Source organism: Manis pentadactyla, chromosome 3 (genome assembly GCF_030020395.1).
Source record: "Manis pentadactyla isolate mManPen7 chromosome 3, mManPen7.hap1, whole genome shotgun sequence".
NCBI lineage: Eukaryota > Metazoa > Chordata > Mammalia > Pholidota > Manidae > Manis > Manis pentadactyla.
In genome coordinates this window covers 188808135-188826713 of record NC_080021.1, presented here as the reverse complement: position 1 = coordinate 188826713, position 18579 = coordinate 188808135, and the positions used below count along the sequence as shown (strand labels likewise).

The window sequence follows — 18579 nt, the reverse complement described above, 5'->3', positions numbered from 1 at the left end:
TAGCTATAATTTTTGAACACTCAGCATGTGTCACATACTGTTCTATACATTTTATGTGTACTAATAATTGAATCCTTATTACAACTTCATGAGGTACATACTATTACTTTACCATTAGGAAACTAAGGTAGAAAGGCAAATAGCTCATCCAAGATTACACAGCTATGATCTGACTAAACCGTTTAATTAAAATTCAAACCCATCTGGCTCGTGAACCTACACTTTTTGTTTATTAAGGTATGATTGATATACACTCTTATGAAGGTTTCACATGCAAAAACAATGTGGTTACTACATTTACCCACATTATCAAGTCCCCACCCATACCCCAAGGCAGTCACTGTCCATCAGTGCAGCAGGATGCTACAGATCCACTATGTGCCTTCTCTGTGCTACACTGTTCTGCCCGTGATCCCCCACACCATGTGTACTAAACATAATACCCCTCAATCCTCTCCTCCCTCCCTCCAACCCACCCTCCCACACCCCTCCCCTTTGGTAACCACTAGTTCCTTCTTGGAGTCTCTGAGTCTGCTGCTATTTTGTTCCTTCAGTTTTGCTTTATTGTTATACTCCACAAATGAAAGAAATCATTTGGCATTTGTCTTTCTTCGCCTGGCTTATTTTACTGAGCATAACGTCCTCCAGCAACATCCATGTTGCTGCAAATGGTAGAATTTGTTTCTTTCTTATGGTCGAATAGTATTCCATTGTGTATAGGTACCACATCTTCTTTATCCATTCATCTACTGATGGACACTTAGGCTGCTTCCATATCTTGGCTATTGTAAAAAGTGCTGCAATAAACAAAGGGGTGCATATGTCTTTTTGAATCTGAGAAGTTGTATTCTTTGGGTAAATTCCAAGGAGTGGGATTCCCAGGTCAAATGGTACTTCTATTTTTAGTTTTTTGAGGAACCTCCATATTGCTTTCCACAATGGTTGAACTAGTTTACATTCCCACCAGCAGGGTAGGAGCGTTCCCCTTTCTCCGCATCCTCGTTAGCATTTGTTGTTCTTAGTTGTTTCGATGCTGGCCATCCTTACTGGTGTGAGGTGATATCTCATTGTGGTTTTAATTTGCATTTCCCTGATGATTAGTGATGATGAGCATCTTCTCATGTGTCTGTTGGCCAAATGAATTTCTTCTTTGGAGAACTGTCTCTTCATATCCTCTGCCCATTTGTTAATCGGGTTATTTGCTTTTTGGGTGTTGAGGCCTGTAAGTTCTTTATATATTTTATATTTTAACCCCTGGTTGGATATGTTATTTACAAATATATTCTCCCATACTGTAGGATGCCTTTTTGTTCTGTTGATGGTGTCCTTTGCTGTACAGAAACTTTTCAGTTTGATGTAGTCCATGAGTTCATTTTTGCTTTTGTTTCCCTTGCTCGAGGAGATGCATTCAGGAAGAAGTTGCTCATGCTTATATTCAGGAGATGTTTGCCTATGTTGTCTTCTAAGAGTTTTATGGTTTCATGACTTACATTCAAGTCTTTAATCCATTTCAAGTTTACTTTTGTGTATAGGGTTAAACAGTAATCCAGTTTCATTCTCTTACATGCAGCTGTCCAATTTTGCCAACACCAGCTGTTGAAGAGCCTGTCATTTCTCCATTGTATATCCATGGCTCCTTTATCATATATTAATTGACCATATATGGTTGAGTTTATATCAGGGGTCTCTAGTCTGTTCCATTGGTCTATGGGTCTGTTCTTGTGCCAGTACCAAATTGTCTTGACTACTGTGGCTTTGTAGTAGAGCTTGAAGTTGGGGAGCATAATGCCCCCAGCTTTATTCTTCCTTCTCAGAATTGCTTTGGCTATTCGGGGTCTTTTGTGGTTCCATATGAATTTTAGAAAGATTTTCTCCAGTTTGTTGAATGATGCTGTTGGTATTTTGATAGGAATTGCATTGAATCTATAGATTGCTTTAGGCAGGATGGCCATTTTGATAATATTAATTCTTCCTGTCCATGAGCACAGGATGTGTTTCCATTTATTGGTATCTTCTTTAATTTCTCTCATGAATGTCTTGTAGTTTTCAGAGTACAGGTCTTTCACTTCCTTGGTTAGGTTTATTCCTAGGTATTTTATTCTTTTTGATGCAATTGTGAATGGAATTGTTTTCCTGAGGTCTCTCTCTGCTAGTTCATCATTAGTGTATAGGAATGCCACAGATTTCTGTGTATTAATTTTGTATCCTGCAACTTTGCTGAATTCAGATATTAGATCTAGTAGTTTTGGAGTGGATTCTTTAGGATTTTTTATGTACAATATCATATCATTTGCAAACAGGGACAGTTTAACTTCTTCCTTGCCAATCTGGATGCCTTTTATTTCTTTGTTTTGTCTGATTGCTGTGGCTAGGACCTCCAGTACTATGTTGAATAAATAGAAGTGGGGAGAGTGGGCATCCTTGTCTTGTTCCCATCTTAAAGGAAAAGCTTTCAGCTTCTTGCTGTTAAGTATAATGTTGGCTGTGGATTATGGCCTTTATAATGTTGAGGTACTTGCCCTCTATACCCATTTTGTTGAGAGTTTTTATCATGAATGTATGTTGAATTTTGTCAAATGCTTTTTCAGCATCTATGGAGATGATCATGTGTTTTTTGTCCTCCTATTTGTTGATGTGGTGGATAATGTTGATGGATTTTCAAATCCATCTTGGATTGTTGTACCATCCTTGCATCCCTGGCATAAATCCAACTTGATCATGATGGATGATCTTTTTGATGTATTTTTCAATTCGGTTTGCTAATATTTTGTTGAGTATTTTTGCATATATGTTCATCAGGGATATTTGTCTGTAATTTTCTTTTTTTGTGGTGTCTTTGCCTGGTTTTGTATTAGAGCGATGCTGGCCTCATAGAATGAGTTTGGAAGTATTTCCTCTTCTTCTACTCTTTGGTAAACTTTCAGGAGGATGGGTATTAGGTCTTCACTAAATGTTTGATAAAATTCAGCAGTGAAGCCATCTGGCCCAGGAGTTTTGTTCTTAGATAGTTTTCTGATTACCGATTCAATTTCATTGCTGGTAATTGGTCTGTTCAGATTTTCTGTTTCTTCCTTGGTCAGCCTTGGAAGGTTGTATTTTTCTAGAAAGTTGTCCATTTCTTCTAGGTTATCTGCGAACCTACACTCTTAAATTGCCCACTGTGCTCTCAATCTATTTACATGTGCTAAATATAATTTCTTGCACAATGAGGTTATACCATTCACTGAATTAAACTGTAAATGCCATAGCCATCTACCGCTTAGATAATAAACAATTCAAAATTAAAATGTATTACAGACATAATTCAACAAGATTAAATCACTCAGTTGGTCACAAACCTCAGGGTCATCTGTGTAATCAAACATTCTAAAAATGACCCTTGGCATTGGGTACACTGAATCTTCAGTGTGAGGAGGTGGTGTAAACGGAGGCAGATTGTGCTGCAGTGCTTCACAAAGGATGCTGTCAAAGGCAAGGTAAGGTCTTAGGATGTGCCGTTCCTGCCAGCGATCCTTTTTCAATTTCTGAATCTGGGCCCACAGGCAATCTAAATACTAAAGACAGATTAATTTTTAGTTACTATACATTTGGAGGCTAAAAGAAATCCTTTGACTAGATAGACCCCAAAATCACTACCTTATAAAATACAGGATACAAAATTAAGATAATTTACAATTAAATATAGTACAAAGGAATGGTGCTAAGTTTTTGCCTTTGTTTTAATTACTTTATAAAGTCTATCTGTCTGGGGCTTTTATCTCTTATATTTTTTAACTGGGCATTTAAATAAAAATTATGTCAACTCTATGATATCTGGAATCCCACAAAGCAGGGAATGTTTCAATTACATTCTAACATTTATTAAAAATCCTACATATGCAGGGGAACATGAGGAACTGGACCCCTGAAAAGAAATATGGAAGTCTAGCTAAGGAATAAAATGGGATGATCTGAATAATAAGTCACAAAGGTAAGAGCTGACCGTGCTTGTATCACAAGAGACAGACATCAATTTACCTCTTCCTGTGGATGTGGTTTCTCAGCAGTCCATACTTGTAACATAGGCACATGAGTCTTTTGGCGTCTTCTAAAGATCAAAATGAAAATCTACATTTAGGTTTTTTAAAACGTGAAAAATGTTCAGTTGCTCTCATAATTACTAAATTGCAAATTAATGCAGTGAAATAACACCTTTATCTATCAGACTTGGCAGACTACAAAATTTTTTATAATATACTACATTGCCCAAATGTGGGCAATATGCAGTTTCAAACACTGTTGGCAGAAGGTTTTTTGATATAAGCTCTTTAGAAGATTTGGAAGAGTATAATCTTTTTGGAAGGCAATTTGACTAAATCTATGAAAATTAAAATTGTTAAGACACTTCAACTCAGAAATACCATTTCTAAGAATTCTACCCCCTCAAATATATTTTGCACTGTACACAATGACATACGTTCAAGGATATATGCTGAAACATTGTTTATAATAGCAAAAGATAGTAATAACCTAAATGTCTGCTAACAGGAGACTAGTGAAAGAAATTATGATACAGTAGGAGAGTGTAATGCCATATAGCTGTTAAAAAGAATAAGGTAGAGCTATATACTTTTATACAAAAAACCCAAGTTATACCCAGGGGAAAAAATAAGTGAAGACAGTGTGTATAATGGACTACTGTTTGTATAAAAAAGGGGAAGGACATATACTCCAATACTAGGATATTCACACTCTTGATTTTTAGTCTTTCATAAACATCTGCATTTTTAAGAACCTGTTCAACTTTTAGAACTATAAAAAACATTTTAAAAGCCTATCATGAAAAAGCAGATTTTTGTCTTTAGACTTCTTTTAGCTCTATTCCAACTAAGCAGATATTAACAATATCCAAAAAAGAACCTATTAATAGAAAATTAAACTTATTAACACAATTAATTATTTTGAAAAAATGTAATGGGACACAAAACCACTACCATACTGCTGGCTAATTAAGCCAACTTTACAAACAAAGCCTACTGTTAATGTAATATCTAATAAGATAAACCAAGCTTTCACACCGGCTTGGAAGAAATGGATAATGGGAAGATAAGGCACTATTTTTATTGAAATGTGCCATATTACTCAAGAAGTATGGGCTGAGAAGATAAAGGATCACTGTTTTTAGGATTTGTTTTAGGATTAATTTACATGAAACAAATATACATGCTAGGGCACTGGTTTTCCAACTGTGGAATATATTAATAATACAGATATCCAACACTCCTATCTCAAATACTGTGGTTCACTCGGTTTGGGGTTGGTCCATGTTTAAGTACCACAAGTGATTCTTATGCACATTAGTTTTGAGAACTATTGTGGTAGGATGTTTTATGCCTTTGCAAACATGTATAAAAGCAGCTTAAAAGAAGCTGTGTTACCAATTCCTTTCCACCAGGCCTCAATAAGTTAAAACAGTAGAGGGATGAGATTACCTAAAGAAAGTCTTAGGAAAGTTACAGCTTATTTTTGAGAAATGAAACTCAAATGGTATTACTAACAGATAGTGACAGCATAAACGTGATACAGCCTTAGATTTCCTTTACCTAAACAACACAGAGAACTATGAGCTGTGCCCTTACTTAAGATAGCTTTCAGTGTTGGTAAAGATACGGTCCATCTCTGCATCTTTCTTTTCATACAACTCCTTTCCAACCCAGGGTAAAGATGACAGAAATGCATACACGTACCAATCCCGCCGCACCTAAAGAATTTTTAAAAAGGTAAACTTAAGATATGTGCTAGTTAACTTTCATTCATATTATATTTATTATGGAATAAAATCCTATGGAAGCCATTTAATAGGACTTAAGACATTTGGTTCATTCACAGCATATCTAGATTATATTAGTTTTGATCAGAATCATTCAAATATACAGATGTCCTGGAAACCCTCCAGTATGCCATTTAACTTTTATTCATTAAGCATTTACAGTGTGATAATCTGCTGTTATCTTTTGGGTTTTATTACTGAAGAGATACCAGTGAAGAATTCCTGGTACTATGTGGACAATATTCACCATAAGGGGTTTTCTTACCTGAGGCACATCTTCTTCCTGAGTTACACTTACAAAATTTTCAAACATAGCAACCATTGATGGGGCAGCAATGACATGACAATTCACAAGATCAGATAAAAAACGGACCTGTTGGGGAAAACAATTTCTATTAAATCTAAATAGCCTTTATAATAATTACAAAATAAGCCATCTTGTAGTGGTTGAAAAAATCACAGGTCTGAAAAAAATCACAGTGCAAGGGCCACATCTAGCCTCCTGTCCATTTTTTTTGTACAACCTACAAACTAAGAATGGTTTTTAGATATTTAATGCTTGAAAAAACCCAAAGAGTATTTTATGATTCAAATTTTATGATATTAAATTCCAGTGTCCACAAATAAATCTTTACTGAACACAGACACACACATTTGTTTACACACTATCTATGGCTGCTTTTGTGCCACATCAGCAGAGCTGAGTAGTTGTGACAGAGACTGCATGAAGTAGAGGGAATCTCTACATTTGTAGGTTTCCATTCAATGCTAAGCTAAGAACCTAGACTCTAACTTTAACCTATAATCTTCTTTTCTGTTTGGCTTAAAAAAATTCTCACTGGCCTATAGAAATGGCAATTTCTGAACAGATATTTATTGGGTTGCACTTTGTGTGCCCCTGCTAAGCCCTATTAAAGCCCTTGTCATATGGGAGCTCATAGTCTAGTGGGAGAAGCTCAACCCAAAGTACTCTGCAAGGAGAGCCTTCTAGCAGAGGGGTTCAAAAACAGGATCTACAAGTCATTTTGATATAACTGGAGGATATACGGGAGGAAGGACAGAGAAACAGATTGGGGTAACCATGGAAGCTCAGGCAAAGAAATCTGGACTCACCTGGACTCAATCTTATAGCCTGATGTGTTTTTTTTGTGTGTGTGTACTCAATAAAAAAGAATATGATCATGTATCTACAACACATGTATTTTTTTAAAAATGTACACTGGCCTACTGTCAATCTATGTATTGTGTATTAGTTAAGTTGAATTCCATTTCCATTTAAGAAAAATTAGAGTTCTGGTATTTATTTTCTGCAACCCAATGAATCATCCTGTGTACCCAAGCTTTTAAGACTATCCACTGTAGACAGTGAGAAGGAATTGAGGTTTTTAACTATAACCAACATGAGCAGAGCTAGTATAGGAAGACCACTCTGGTGCCACTGTAGATCATAAAGTGAAAGGAAGAGAATCTGGATATAAAAAGATCCGTTAAGAGGCTGTTTTAAGACACTGAGGAAGAAGGTGTGAACTTTGCGAGAGGCCCTGAAAACAAAGGATAGATAGAAGAGAAATTTAGGAGGTAGACTGATAGGGCTTGGGGACTGCTTACAGTATGAGTGGGCAAAAGGAAGAAAAAAATCAGTGCTCAGGTTCCTAGGTGGGTTAGCCAGTAGCCAACAGCCACTGTGGGTGGATTGGTGAGAGGACAGAAGGAAAGGAGGTATGAATAATTCATTATTTTGGGACCTTCAGGCAGGATAACTTAGGGCGGAGGTATGAATAATTCATTATTTTGGGATCTCCAGGCAGGATAACTTAGGGCTATCCAGGTAGTATTTGGAAGATAGGTCTGGAGTTCAGAAGAAAAGTTGAAGGAGGAGATAAAGATTATTGATTTTGGGGAAAAGGGTCACCAAAATAAAGATGGTTTATCAAGTTATGAGACAGGAAGAGAATGCGTTAGGAGAATGATTAAAGACAAGTGAAGTGAGGACAAAATCCTGGGAAATTCAGAAATTTAAGGTGCAAAGCAAAATGACCCAGTGAAAGGAGACTGAGGGATGGAAAGCAGATGGCAGTAGGCAGTCCTGAAAAAAGTGTTGCAGAAACCAAGAGATAAGCGGTGTAGAGAAGCAAATGCTACATGGAGGCCAGCTAAGATTTAGAGTGAAAAGAACCACTGGCCTTGGTAATGAGCTCTGTGGTACCTTTAATGAGAATGGCTTCAAAGAGCAACTATTGTGGTTAAGTGCAGAACCCTATTTCAAGAGAAAGGATAAATCCTTTGATTGCAGCTCACCTCTCCCCTCCATCCCAACACTAAGTCATAATAAAAATAAAAAAATAATAACTCACCAAATATACAGCTTCATTATAATTGTTTGCTTTCAATGATTCTTTAAGTTGACGAATCATGGCTTCTACAAATTCTCCACCAAAGTTGTAATTCCTCGCATTTAGCAGTCCAACTAATGTTGTATAAATTGTCAGCTTCTCAGGTAATAGACGTGCGCTTATTTAAGAACCCAATAAACAAGAAAACCCCAAAACAATAGCATTGTTAAATTGATGAATTTTATATTATGTACCTCTTTTATCATTTTATTAACTTTGGAACAGGATTTTAGCTGTCTTTTTAAAACTACTTCAGAGAAGGCATAAATATTGAGAAGAGTTAACAAACATAGACCCCTCAATTTTTCATTTTAATTCTAGTTAATTAATCTAAGAGTTAAAAAAGTAAAACATTTTAATTATGAAGTTATCAAACTAAAATAAATAGAACTAACACTAGACCAATTTTTCTTCCAATGTGTTTAATGAAATCAAATAGCAGTTCTATAGAAAATGGTTTGCATGGTAAAATATCTGGGAAATGCTGGGTGAACAAGTTTCTCTGATGTAGAATCATTAAGAGGGAGACACAGCATTCAGCATTTCTAAACTTAGCTAACCTAATGTCTTGGGATCAGAATTTCACTTTGAGAAACACTATTTGATTTACTTACAAAAGATTAAAACTAAAACCCAGTTTCAACTAAGTTTCTATTAGTTAAATTGTTGCATTTTTAACATGGTATTCTGATAATACTAGGATTTCTTTACATCCCAGTTTGCTTATTTCACGTGTGCTAATTTTCATCAAAGTTATTTGAGAAATAGGGAAGAGGATTACAGAAATAAACCATTGGAAAAAGCAAATGTTGCTTCCTAATTTAGGCAGTCTTTAGCAATTAACTCAAAAAGAAAAGCAAACAGGACAGGAATTCAATAATTCAGATTCTTTTCACTTTTTGTTTTTTCCCAAGGTACCTAACAGAGTGTTGGGGACAATTTAAGTTTTAGAAAAATGCTTGCATTTCTGGTAAACACCATCCTTCCCAAACCATGGCTCCCATCAGAGTTTAAGCATAAATCTCCATTCTAATAAATGCTTTTACAACAGAAGTCATAACTATAGCAAAATGATTTTTCTTAGTAGTTTCTTAGGTAAGGATATGTCTTCCTGAATATGAACTGGATTCCTCTTAAAAATTAGGAACCAAATTAGTTGCATCTTATGAGAGGTTAAAAGAAAATCTACTGGTAGTTTTAATTTGGTGTAAAAACATTGTTTTAAAATAATTGACAATTTAAAACTCACTTTCACAATTTAAAAATTAACTCATTGGTAATTTATAATTTCATGTAAAGTACAAAGACCCCTTTAACCATAAGTCACAAGGCATACACTTCAGTGATTTATGTCTACTTGAGAAATGAGAAAATCTGGATTGCTAATTCCACTACTGGAAGAAACTCTTTCATGATTTCACGTAAGGCTTTTCCCACTTTAATTTCCTCACAAATTAAATGCTGATACTTATTCTAGCTAACCTAACTCAGAGAAAGATTATGCCTATTATTAGCTTCAACTGCTTCTTCAATCTTCTAAGGGCTATTAGTCAAGTGACCAGTTCTCAGATTTGTTTGATACTGATTAAAAATAGAAATTAAACTCTACTTTATGTATTTAAATATGCACTTAATCTCTGAATGTTTAAGTGTCTACTTTCTCACTTAAACACAATCAACTCAAACAATTCTAAGGTTCTGATAAAACATAAGGAAAATGCTCAATTGTAGTCCTATTTATCTCTAAAAAAAGAGTTCACCAAAAGGCCATCATTTCTTTTCTACAGATTTTTTGGTAGAAGGAAGCTGATGACATATGGAACATAAAAATATCTTTTGAACATTTCCAAAGCATTTAAGAGTAGATAATACATTATCACCTGGATTCATAAATCTTTTGCATACATACACTGTACAAAGAAGCCTTAAGATCTTGCTCTTGTAGTTAGGAAGATCAGCTTCCAAAACCCCAGCCAAGCCTTCTAGGTTGCTCTCCAAAGAGCAAGCACTCTGTAGAGGACAGCATATTAAATCTCTGTCAAGTACTCAGCAATTATGAATTAAAACCATCTAGGTAGTTAAAAAAAAAATAAGTTAAAGTCTTATACACAAAAGACATTATGACAGGTTCAGTATAAATCAATTCAGATAGTTATTGTTCTTTAGAAACCCATGAAAAGATAATGAATGAAAATTTAAAAATAAGCAGAATGGAATTTTAAGAACAAGCAGTCTAAGACAGCACAGTCTTAGAAATGGGGTCTATCTCTCTAATTCATTCACTGTAACTGCGCAAATTACCTCAGACATCCAGGACTTGTTTGGTTCTTCATTTATAAATCAAGAGGACTATTCCCTAAGGTCTCTTCTTAGATTCACATTCTATGAAAATTATTAAAAACATTTAACTCTCAATTATCTGCATCCCAACAGTTTTAATATGCATTTACTTGGGATACAGACACATGGCAATATAAGCTTTCCCTAAAACTTAAAGCATCAAGTTTTCAGCTGCAGAATTTAATCAAGCACAGTCAACTACAATCCTAAGCCTGTCAGAGTCGGCTTGGTGCATACCTTTTCCCCTACTTTGCATATTAAAGATTCCAAATGATCTTCAGTTTCATTTGCATCAGAGGTCTTTCTTCTTTTGTGAGGCTGTCCCCCTATTTCAATAATGTAAAAAAATAAACATTACATGATCAATCTGTTATCACACATTTTAACTTTTTTACTGCTATTGTCTCTTTTCTACCAGCTCTACTTTTTACATGTAATAGAAGCTCTTAACTGACCCTCCACTTCTCAGACTGGGCTAGATTAACCAAGGGCATCCATATCCAGGGACACTGTAGTAACTCCAGTAGGTATTATTTCTGTTAAATTTTGTGACTATAGCCCCACAGAGCTATGTAATGCAGCAGCCTCTTCTCTTTCTGTGGATAGGTAGGAATGTTGCCAACAACATGCTAACCACTAGCAGTTAGAACAGTCATGTTCACATACTGCTACTTGAGTTGCTTACTGATTGATACTCATTTGTTTGCTCCTAAAACCTCTTAGTGCCAGTAGTACTCATTATTCTAATGACAACAATTATCATGTAAACTGATGAAGGATGCAAAACCAAGTTGAATGTTTTGGAAAGACCTCATTAAATGAAAAAAAAAAAAAGCTTTTGTATTAGGTATGAAGAGGAAAACCTCAAAAGATGGGAAAGGGAGCATAAAACATTAGAATCCCTCACTAGCTTTACAAGGATCAGAGCTCTTAACTCATCAATTAATAGTTCTGGTTCTGTAGACCACACAGCACTAGGGTATAGTTTATCCCAAACAATGGAAATTATAATTAGCAGACACAGTCTCAAAGAAAAGTCCCAAGCACTATATCAAAAATTGGTGGGTTACAAGTAAATGTTTTAAGTACTTTGAGAATGAGGTTTAGGTTGGTCAGTTAGAGGTTTCCAGAATATTTTCAGAAGCAGTTTGTAGTATTTTAATAAGTTTAGTATATTTTCTAAGATGAATTTTCAAGGAGACTATTTTAAATATGAAATCAATAAAGTCATATGCATTTTAGGAATGAAAAAAAAAAGTAAATGTTTTATAATTCCTTGCTTTATTTATTTGGTTCTTGATTCCTTACTTTAACTACTGACCCTACTATGTTAAAAAACTCTATCATTCAAAGAATTTTAGGGAAAAAAATCCTACCATTCTGAAATCATTACCAATCACCTATCTGTCCCTCTGGCTGCTAAAGAATTCAAGTTGAATGAATCAGCCTTAAGTACTGGGCTGCCTATTGTTCAGATTCCTGCTGTTATTGATGTCTTACGATTTTGTTTACAACCTTAACACACCTGCCTTATACCCTTTTATGGAATTACATAAGGCTTAAATTTTTAAAATAATATCATTAGGCATGGAACATGATGCCTTCTCTACACACAATATTTGCTAGTCTCCTAACATAATTCAATTTTTTTACTTCCACCAATTAGATTATTAGAACAGCATGTGGACAAAGAAGCAATAGCCTGTGTCAGGGAATCTGTATTAATAATGAAAATCTGCAGTTGGATATAGGGTTACCCCAGAGTAAATTAGATGTAACTCCAGTCTTCTCCAGACACGTACAGCCAAAGGAAATGAACCACTTTTACAGAGTTCATAATCACTTACTTGCCCCTAGAACATTTGGCTTGACATATATGGTGATTCTCATAAAAAATAGCACTTGCTATTCTAAGCATGGGGTATTAAAAAAGTCTCTCGAATGATTGAAATGATCTTCGGGTGCCACTTGAACTTAAGCTGAATAAAACCAATATAGTACTACCCAGATAGGACTAGACAAGTATTATAAAAAGTCATGGTTTAGATATAGAACTGTGTGCTTTGACTCCCAGTCCCTTAGTCATCATTATAATATGGCTTAAGTAGTCACTGAGTATAGTTTTAAACTGATAATGGCATCAAAAATGTAACATGCTTACAGCATAACAGCTGAAATATATTCCTGGAGATATCTGCCCATATAAAGTTGAGACATGTGCACAGTGGGAACAGTGACCTTGACTCAAGGTCATCAAGTATACATCAAACCTATGTCACAGGATCTATAAAGGTTCTACCACCTGAAGAGCCAACTTTCACACAAAGGCTGTTTCCAGGATTCATTCCCTGAAAAAAAAATTGCATATTTGATGCAATGTTTATATGAGCTGTCAGCCAAGGTGTTAACATAGCCTTCTCAAGCAGTGGCTCTCAACTGGGTGAGACCCACCACCCCCAGGGGGGGGCCACTTGACAATCTCTGCAGACATTTTTAGTTGTCACAACTGGGAGTCCTACTGGTATCTGGTAGTTAGAGGCCAGGGTTTCTGCTAAACATACTACATTACATAGGACAACTCCCTACAACAAATAATAATACATCCCCAAATGTCAATAATGCTGATGTGCAAAACTGTTCTAGAAAGCAGAATATAGTAATAATATTCCTCAGAACCAGATTCCAGCAAGGTTGGAGGAATGCAGATGCTGAAAAACCAGCTGAGTTAGAGCAGTCCTGTCCCCCACCTCCCCAGTTTTTGTAGTTTTTTTTAAACCTTAGCCACTGTTTCCTTCTTTCTGGCCCATCTACTTTGCCAACTCTTTATTCCACATCCCATCTCCACGAACATCCCTACATTAACTATGCAGCTGGCTTGTTCCCCAATCAGTTTAGAATTATACCTCAACTTTAAACCCTTCCAGGCCTTCTTGTAAACTTAAAAAGGAGAAAATAATACTGTGGGGGCAAGTACAATTTCAGAAGGAAACTAAAAAATGTAAGTACACAGTCCTGTCTCTCAACTGCAACCCCTTTTTTTCTCTCTTCTTCCCATTTTGACTACACTGAAGGAGAAGTTTTGTTTGGAGAGTGGGAGGCAGGAAGTAGTATTAAGAAGAGATGCCCTACTGTCACCTGATACTTGAGAGGATATGAAGTATCCTCAGGGGGTGGACTGAACTACAGATACAATCTGAACTCATGGACAACAATAGGTTATTGAACTCAGAAGAGAACCTGGGTGAAAGCATGAGAAAGTAGTAGCATAAAATAGTTTAAGAACTTTGGGACTTAGCTGACTGCTTTCACATACCCTCAAGGAAATGTATCTATGGTAGCTCCCAAATCAAGAACACATTTTATATTAAAATGCAATTATGTAGAAGCTTTATAATGTAAACTAAAGTTACATAGGACCACTTCACTCTGTCACCCGTGGCTAGTGTACAAGAGAGAAGAAGGTCTCTATTAAAACCCATATGAAAGGATCTTGATTCATTAAAAAAAACTTTCCCCTCTAAAGTGATTCTAATTTTATATGGATACACTGTACATCTTGGTCCTTATTTAGAATCAGATACACATAGGTAACAAAACCAAACAAGGCAGAAGGGAAAAGTACCTTGACCTTGCAGACTTAAAGCAGAGGTAACCAACACTTCTGAAAAAAACTACTCTTCCTCAGTGTTAACAAATCCCTTCACTTCTATTCATTTTATTTTTTTCTATACTTTGGCAAAAAACCGGCCACAGTCTAAAAGATAACCAAATTCTAACTAGCTTAAAAGAGGCTAATACGGGGTTTTAAGATTACAGACAATCATCGAATACTTTATTAAAGAACACAATGTACTGAACAGTTAATTACATATGTATATCCTATAAGTGAAAAGCTTCAAAGACATTCTTAAAGAGATTCTAATTAATAAGTCCGATTTAGCACTAGACCAGTATTCATAAACATTCATTTCCATTTAGGACTTCCCTTTCCTTGTCTATAAATTGACGTCTCAGTGAATTTCATTGGAATAGTCCCCTAACTTGTCCCTCTAGATACTGGATACTCCAGCCGAACAGAGAGATCCAATTTAAAAATCGCCCTTTGTGAGCTGATCCTTTGCTACCTCTCTGATCATATCTCCTGCAACTCTCCCCCTCACTCACACTGTTCCAGCAACACTGGCCTCCTTGCTGTTCTGTGAACAGGACAGGAATGCTCTTGCCTTAAGGCCTTGGCACGCAGCATTCCCTTTGCTTAGACCACTGCTTCTCCCCATATAGCCATATGCGTGCTCCCTTACCTCCTCCTGCAGATTAGACACCATTCTCAGTGAGGCCTTCCCTAACCAATCTGTGTAAAACAGCAACTCCTCCCACAGCAGTCGCTACTGCCTTTACCCAGTTTTCTTTTTCCATGGCACTTACCACCATATGACACACTATGTTTTACTTATTTTTGTCTGTGAAAGGGAGTCTCTGTCTTTATTTTGTCCACTGCTGTACTGAATGAACAGTGTCTGGCACTCTTAAATACTTGCTGAATATATATTCTATCTAGTCAAGCACATGGAAAGTCATGGCAGTCAGTGGTGGATCACTGACAACGATCCAGAAATGCTCAGATGCATCTGAGATGTATTACAATAATAATAATTCATCCTATTTTAAAATATTTAAAATATTAAAATTATGCTTAAATTTCTAATATTTCAGACTCTTAAAAAATTAGTTTAAGATGCTTAACTGAAAAAAAACTGCCTAAAATATATGATTCATATCACTGTTTAGGGTAAACCGTAGCTGATTGTTCCCCCTTGTGGCAATTTACACAAGTTCCAGTTTTGGTGTGGTATCCAAGAGGAAGCATAAACTGCCCCTCCATTACTAAATTATTCACCATAATAAACTCTGCTTAATTAACTCTGTATTTCATTTCTTTTTGTCTTGAGGGTCCTGCAGTTAAATATGACCCAAATGAACAATGGTTTACTGGCCAGCTGGTATTTAAAAAAACTATCTCCCAAGAAAGTTACGCCAGTATACCAGTAATAAAAGCAAAATTCATTTTTATACATATTCAAATCCAATTCCCTAGGATGCCCTCTGGAAACATTTTCTCTCCCAGAGAAGAAAGAGTAAAAAAAGCTTGAAAAGCAAAGAAAATGGGCAGAACTTTCAAAGACTCAAATTCTCTGAACCCAAGTGATAACTTCAAGCATGCTACCTTTTCTTTAATCACATTCAAAACATATGAAAACTATATTTTCTGTACTCTGTATGTATCTTAAACAAGTAGCCTCCCGTGTTAAAAAAGAAATCAAAGCATGCAGCACAGTAACACCTGTGGAATGAAGAGAACCCTGGATTTGCTTTCATTGGTGTCTGGGTACTGCTAGCTGTGTTCCGTCTTAACTGCCCTGACACCCTAGACCCTTGGGTGTTAGATAAGAAAGCAGGACTAGAATATCCTCTCAAGCCACGCCCTGCAGAAATCTGATGTTTCATTGTTGAAACTAAATATAAGTGATTCTATTCCTACCCCCAACTGCCCCAACATTTAAGGACAGGAAAATGTTCGTGGAGAAAATTCAGTAAAATTAAATTCAATTTTGTTCCAATATTTTTTCTTACATCATCGGCATGTACCAATGTTTACCACCTCTTAAGCATCACCATGAGCCCTTCATTACATTTATCACCTCATTTGACTGTCACAAAACCAAGAAGAGGTATGTATCATAACTTCAATATTACGAACTAAGGCTTAAATAGGTGATTTGATCTGCACAAGACCGCAATGAAATGGTAGGGTCTAGCTTTGAATTTAAACCCTCTGATTCCAAAGTCTAGCCTCTTACTACTACACTACACTCTTTAAAGAACAATACATTAAAATATTAATAACAGAATTACTGTTTCTTTTTTTTTTCTTTGTGGATGTGTGCTCTTGGCCGATATTTGTTGCCTAAGCATCTTTTCTATTTTTAACTATTAGCAAAATTATTGTTTTTATGATGGCAACATCGTGATCCCCATGAGCATGGCCATCCAAATGAAGACAGAAACCCCTGATCTAAATCTCTAATGAATTCCTCTCCAGTTAGTTTTCCAGCCTTCTTTCTTAACGAGGGAAACAGGCTTACAGCCAGTTCAAAATTTAACATAACAATATTCATCTGTTCAGTAATGATCTCGAGTTTAGGGTAAGAAACGGATTTCTATCCCTGCAGCTTGAAAGAAGGCAAATCAACGGATGACCCACACAGAAGCAGAGCTCTGACTGCGATTCATCACCTCTCAGGCACGGCTTTGTTCCTCTCCTTCAGTACTCTTCCAAGAGCCCTGTTCAGGTGCAGCCACTGGGACTCGTGGGTCCCTGTCACTGTCCCTAAGACGCAGCTGCACAGACACACAGGTGCCCTGCTTGGTGATGCTAAGGACACAGTCCTAAAGAGTCCTTAGAGACCAGGAGGGACCCACCAGGCCTCCTTCCCGCCGACGACTAAAGGACTTGGGGCCGGGGTTGGCGGGGCGGGGGGGCAACGGCTTTCCAGAAGTCGACCGGCCACATGCCCGCTGTGCCACTCTCCTTCCCTCCGTGGCTCCCTGGGTAGAAAGGCTTCCCGTCCTTTCCCTCGCCGACCCGAAAACCAAGGAAGCCAAACTCGGTTTCACCAGAGCGCGGCCTCTGCGGCCGGCCGAGAACACTCACCGTCGTTCTCGTCGCTGTGCCGCCGCCGCGACATGCCGTACGCCGGTGCGCTGCTGAGCCGCGATGCCGGGCGGGAAGCCTGGCAGGAGCCGTCGGGCAGCCAACCCGCGCGAGGAGCGCAGACCGGCGGCGCTCCGGCGCACCCGCTCGCTACCGCGCCCGGAAGCGCGAGGAGGAGAGGCAGCCGGTTGGGCTCGTTGGGCCGGGACGCGGGAGAGCCGGCGTCTGGAAGTTCAGCAGGCCGCGGGCACGCAACCGCCCCTTCGGGCTCCCTCCGCCTCTCGGCTGCTTCCTTCTCCCGCCTTTCACTGTAAGTCCTTCCGGGACCACGCAGAGAGCTCCGCCTTTTCAGGCAGCCAGAGCCCGCGGGCCGCGAGCCACGCCTGGAGGGGTGGCCTCGCCGGGATACAGTCAGCAGTCCCCGCCTCAACTTCGGAGCCTATCTAGGGGCCTTCAACCGTTTTCCCGGCGACCCTTTCACTGACGGCCTAGAAGGCTTCCGGAGCGAGGTGACGTCCGGGGCGTTCCTTCCTTCGTAAATAACCGGCGCAGGCTGGCGGCTCGAGGGCGGTGGGCAGTGACAACTGCTAGGCGGAGACGGTTGAATGAAGAAAGATCTAAGAAACGAGCAGGACTGGCGGGTACGTGCTCATTTCACTCCCACTTCCGGGCCCTTGCCTCCTTCGGGAAGCTGGGCGGAGAGACTGAACCAGGCTCCGCGCGGAGGCGGGGTCCAGGTGCCAGGCGCCGCCGCCGCTCGTACGGCTCTTGGGACTCGGAGACCCGCTCCAGCAGGAACTCCGGGCTTACCCCCTTGCTGTCATCTTACCTCTCACTCTTATGAGTTGTTGCTTATGAAGGAACAGGTGATTATTTTAGCAATGTTTTCAGTGGTTATTTGGTACTTAATGGGCGTGTATGTGATCATTCTCTGCCCTGACGCCCCTGAAGCACCATGCCTACTTATCTAATTGCCTGGTCCATGGTCATCGGAAATTTCACACGTTTAAAATGGAACTCTTCTTTCACCCTCCTGGTCTAACCTAGTACTCCTTCAGTGTTACCCATTTCAGTAAATGACACCATCCATCCGATTGCTTAATAAAAAATGAGGTAGGAGTCATTCTTCTGTCTTCCTGTGCCTTCTCTTCCTACATAACAATCTATCAGTAAACCCTGCCAGCTCTACTTTCAGAACAAATCCAGAATCAGACCACTTTACCCCTTCGTTACAACTCTCCAGGGACTTTCCATGGTAGATTCCATACTCTGACCTACAGGTTCTACTCTCATTGGATATTCGACCACTCTAACTCGCTTCGTTT

The 18579-nt window shown here is 38.2% G+C and overlaps 2 protein-coding genes across 4 annotated transcripts in view; one reads left to right on the top strand and one right to left on the bottom strand.

The window, feature by feature from the left end:
* Nucleotides 1-17763, bottom strand: part of NCBP1 (nuclear cap binding protein subunit 1) — a 38558-nt gene extending 20795 nt beyond the window's left edge. The window contains exons 1-8 of one of the 2 annotated variants that reach the window (XM_036888547.2): nucleotides 17255-17763; nucleotides 10780-10868; nucleotides 10112-10212; nucleotides 8164-8320; nucleotides 6075-6182; nucleotides 5619-5740; nucleotides 4018-4087; nucleotides 3339-3554 (exon numbers count right to left, since the gene is read on the bottom strand). In XM_036888547.2, the coding sequence (XP_036744442.1) occupies nucleotides 3339-3554; nucleotides 4018-4087; nucleotides 5619-5740; nucleotides 6075-6182; nucleotides 8164-8320; nucleotides 10112-10212; nucleotides 10780-10868; nucleotides 17255-17288 (897 nt within the window). In that variant the 5' untranslated portion in view covers nucleotides 17289-17763. Of the gene's footprint in view, nucleotides 1-3338; nucleotides 3555-4017; nucleotides 4088-5618; nucleotides 5741-6074; nucleotides 6183-8163; nucleotides 8321-10082; nucleotides 10213-10779; nucleotides 10869-17022; nucleotides 17216-17254 lie in introns of those variants that run through there. The other variant, XM_036888548.2, reaches the window with a different exon arrangement.
* The window catches only part of TSTD2 (thiosulfate sulfurtransferase like domain containing 2), a 28667-nt gene continuing 27839 nt past the window's right edge, over nucleotides 17752-18579 (top strand). For both annotated transcript variants that reach the window (XM_057498872.1, XM_036888549.2), the window contains exon 1: nucleotides 17752-17895. The gene's annotated coding sequence lies outside the window, so the exon portion shown is untranslated. The remainder of the gene's footprint in view (nucleotides 17896-18579) is intronic.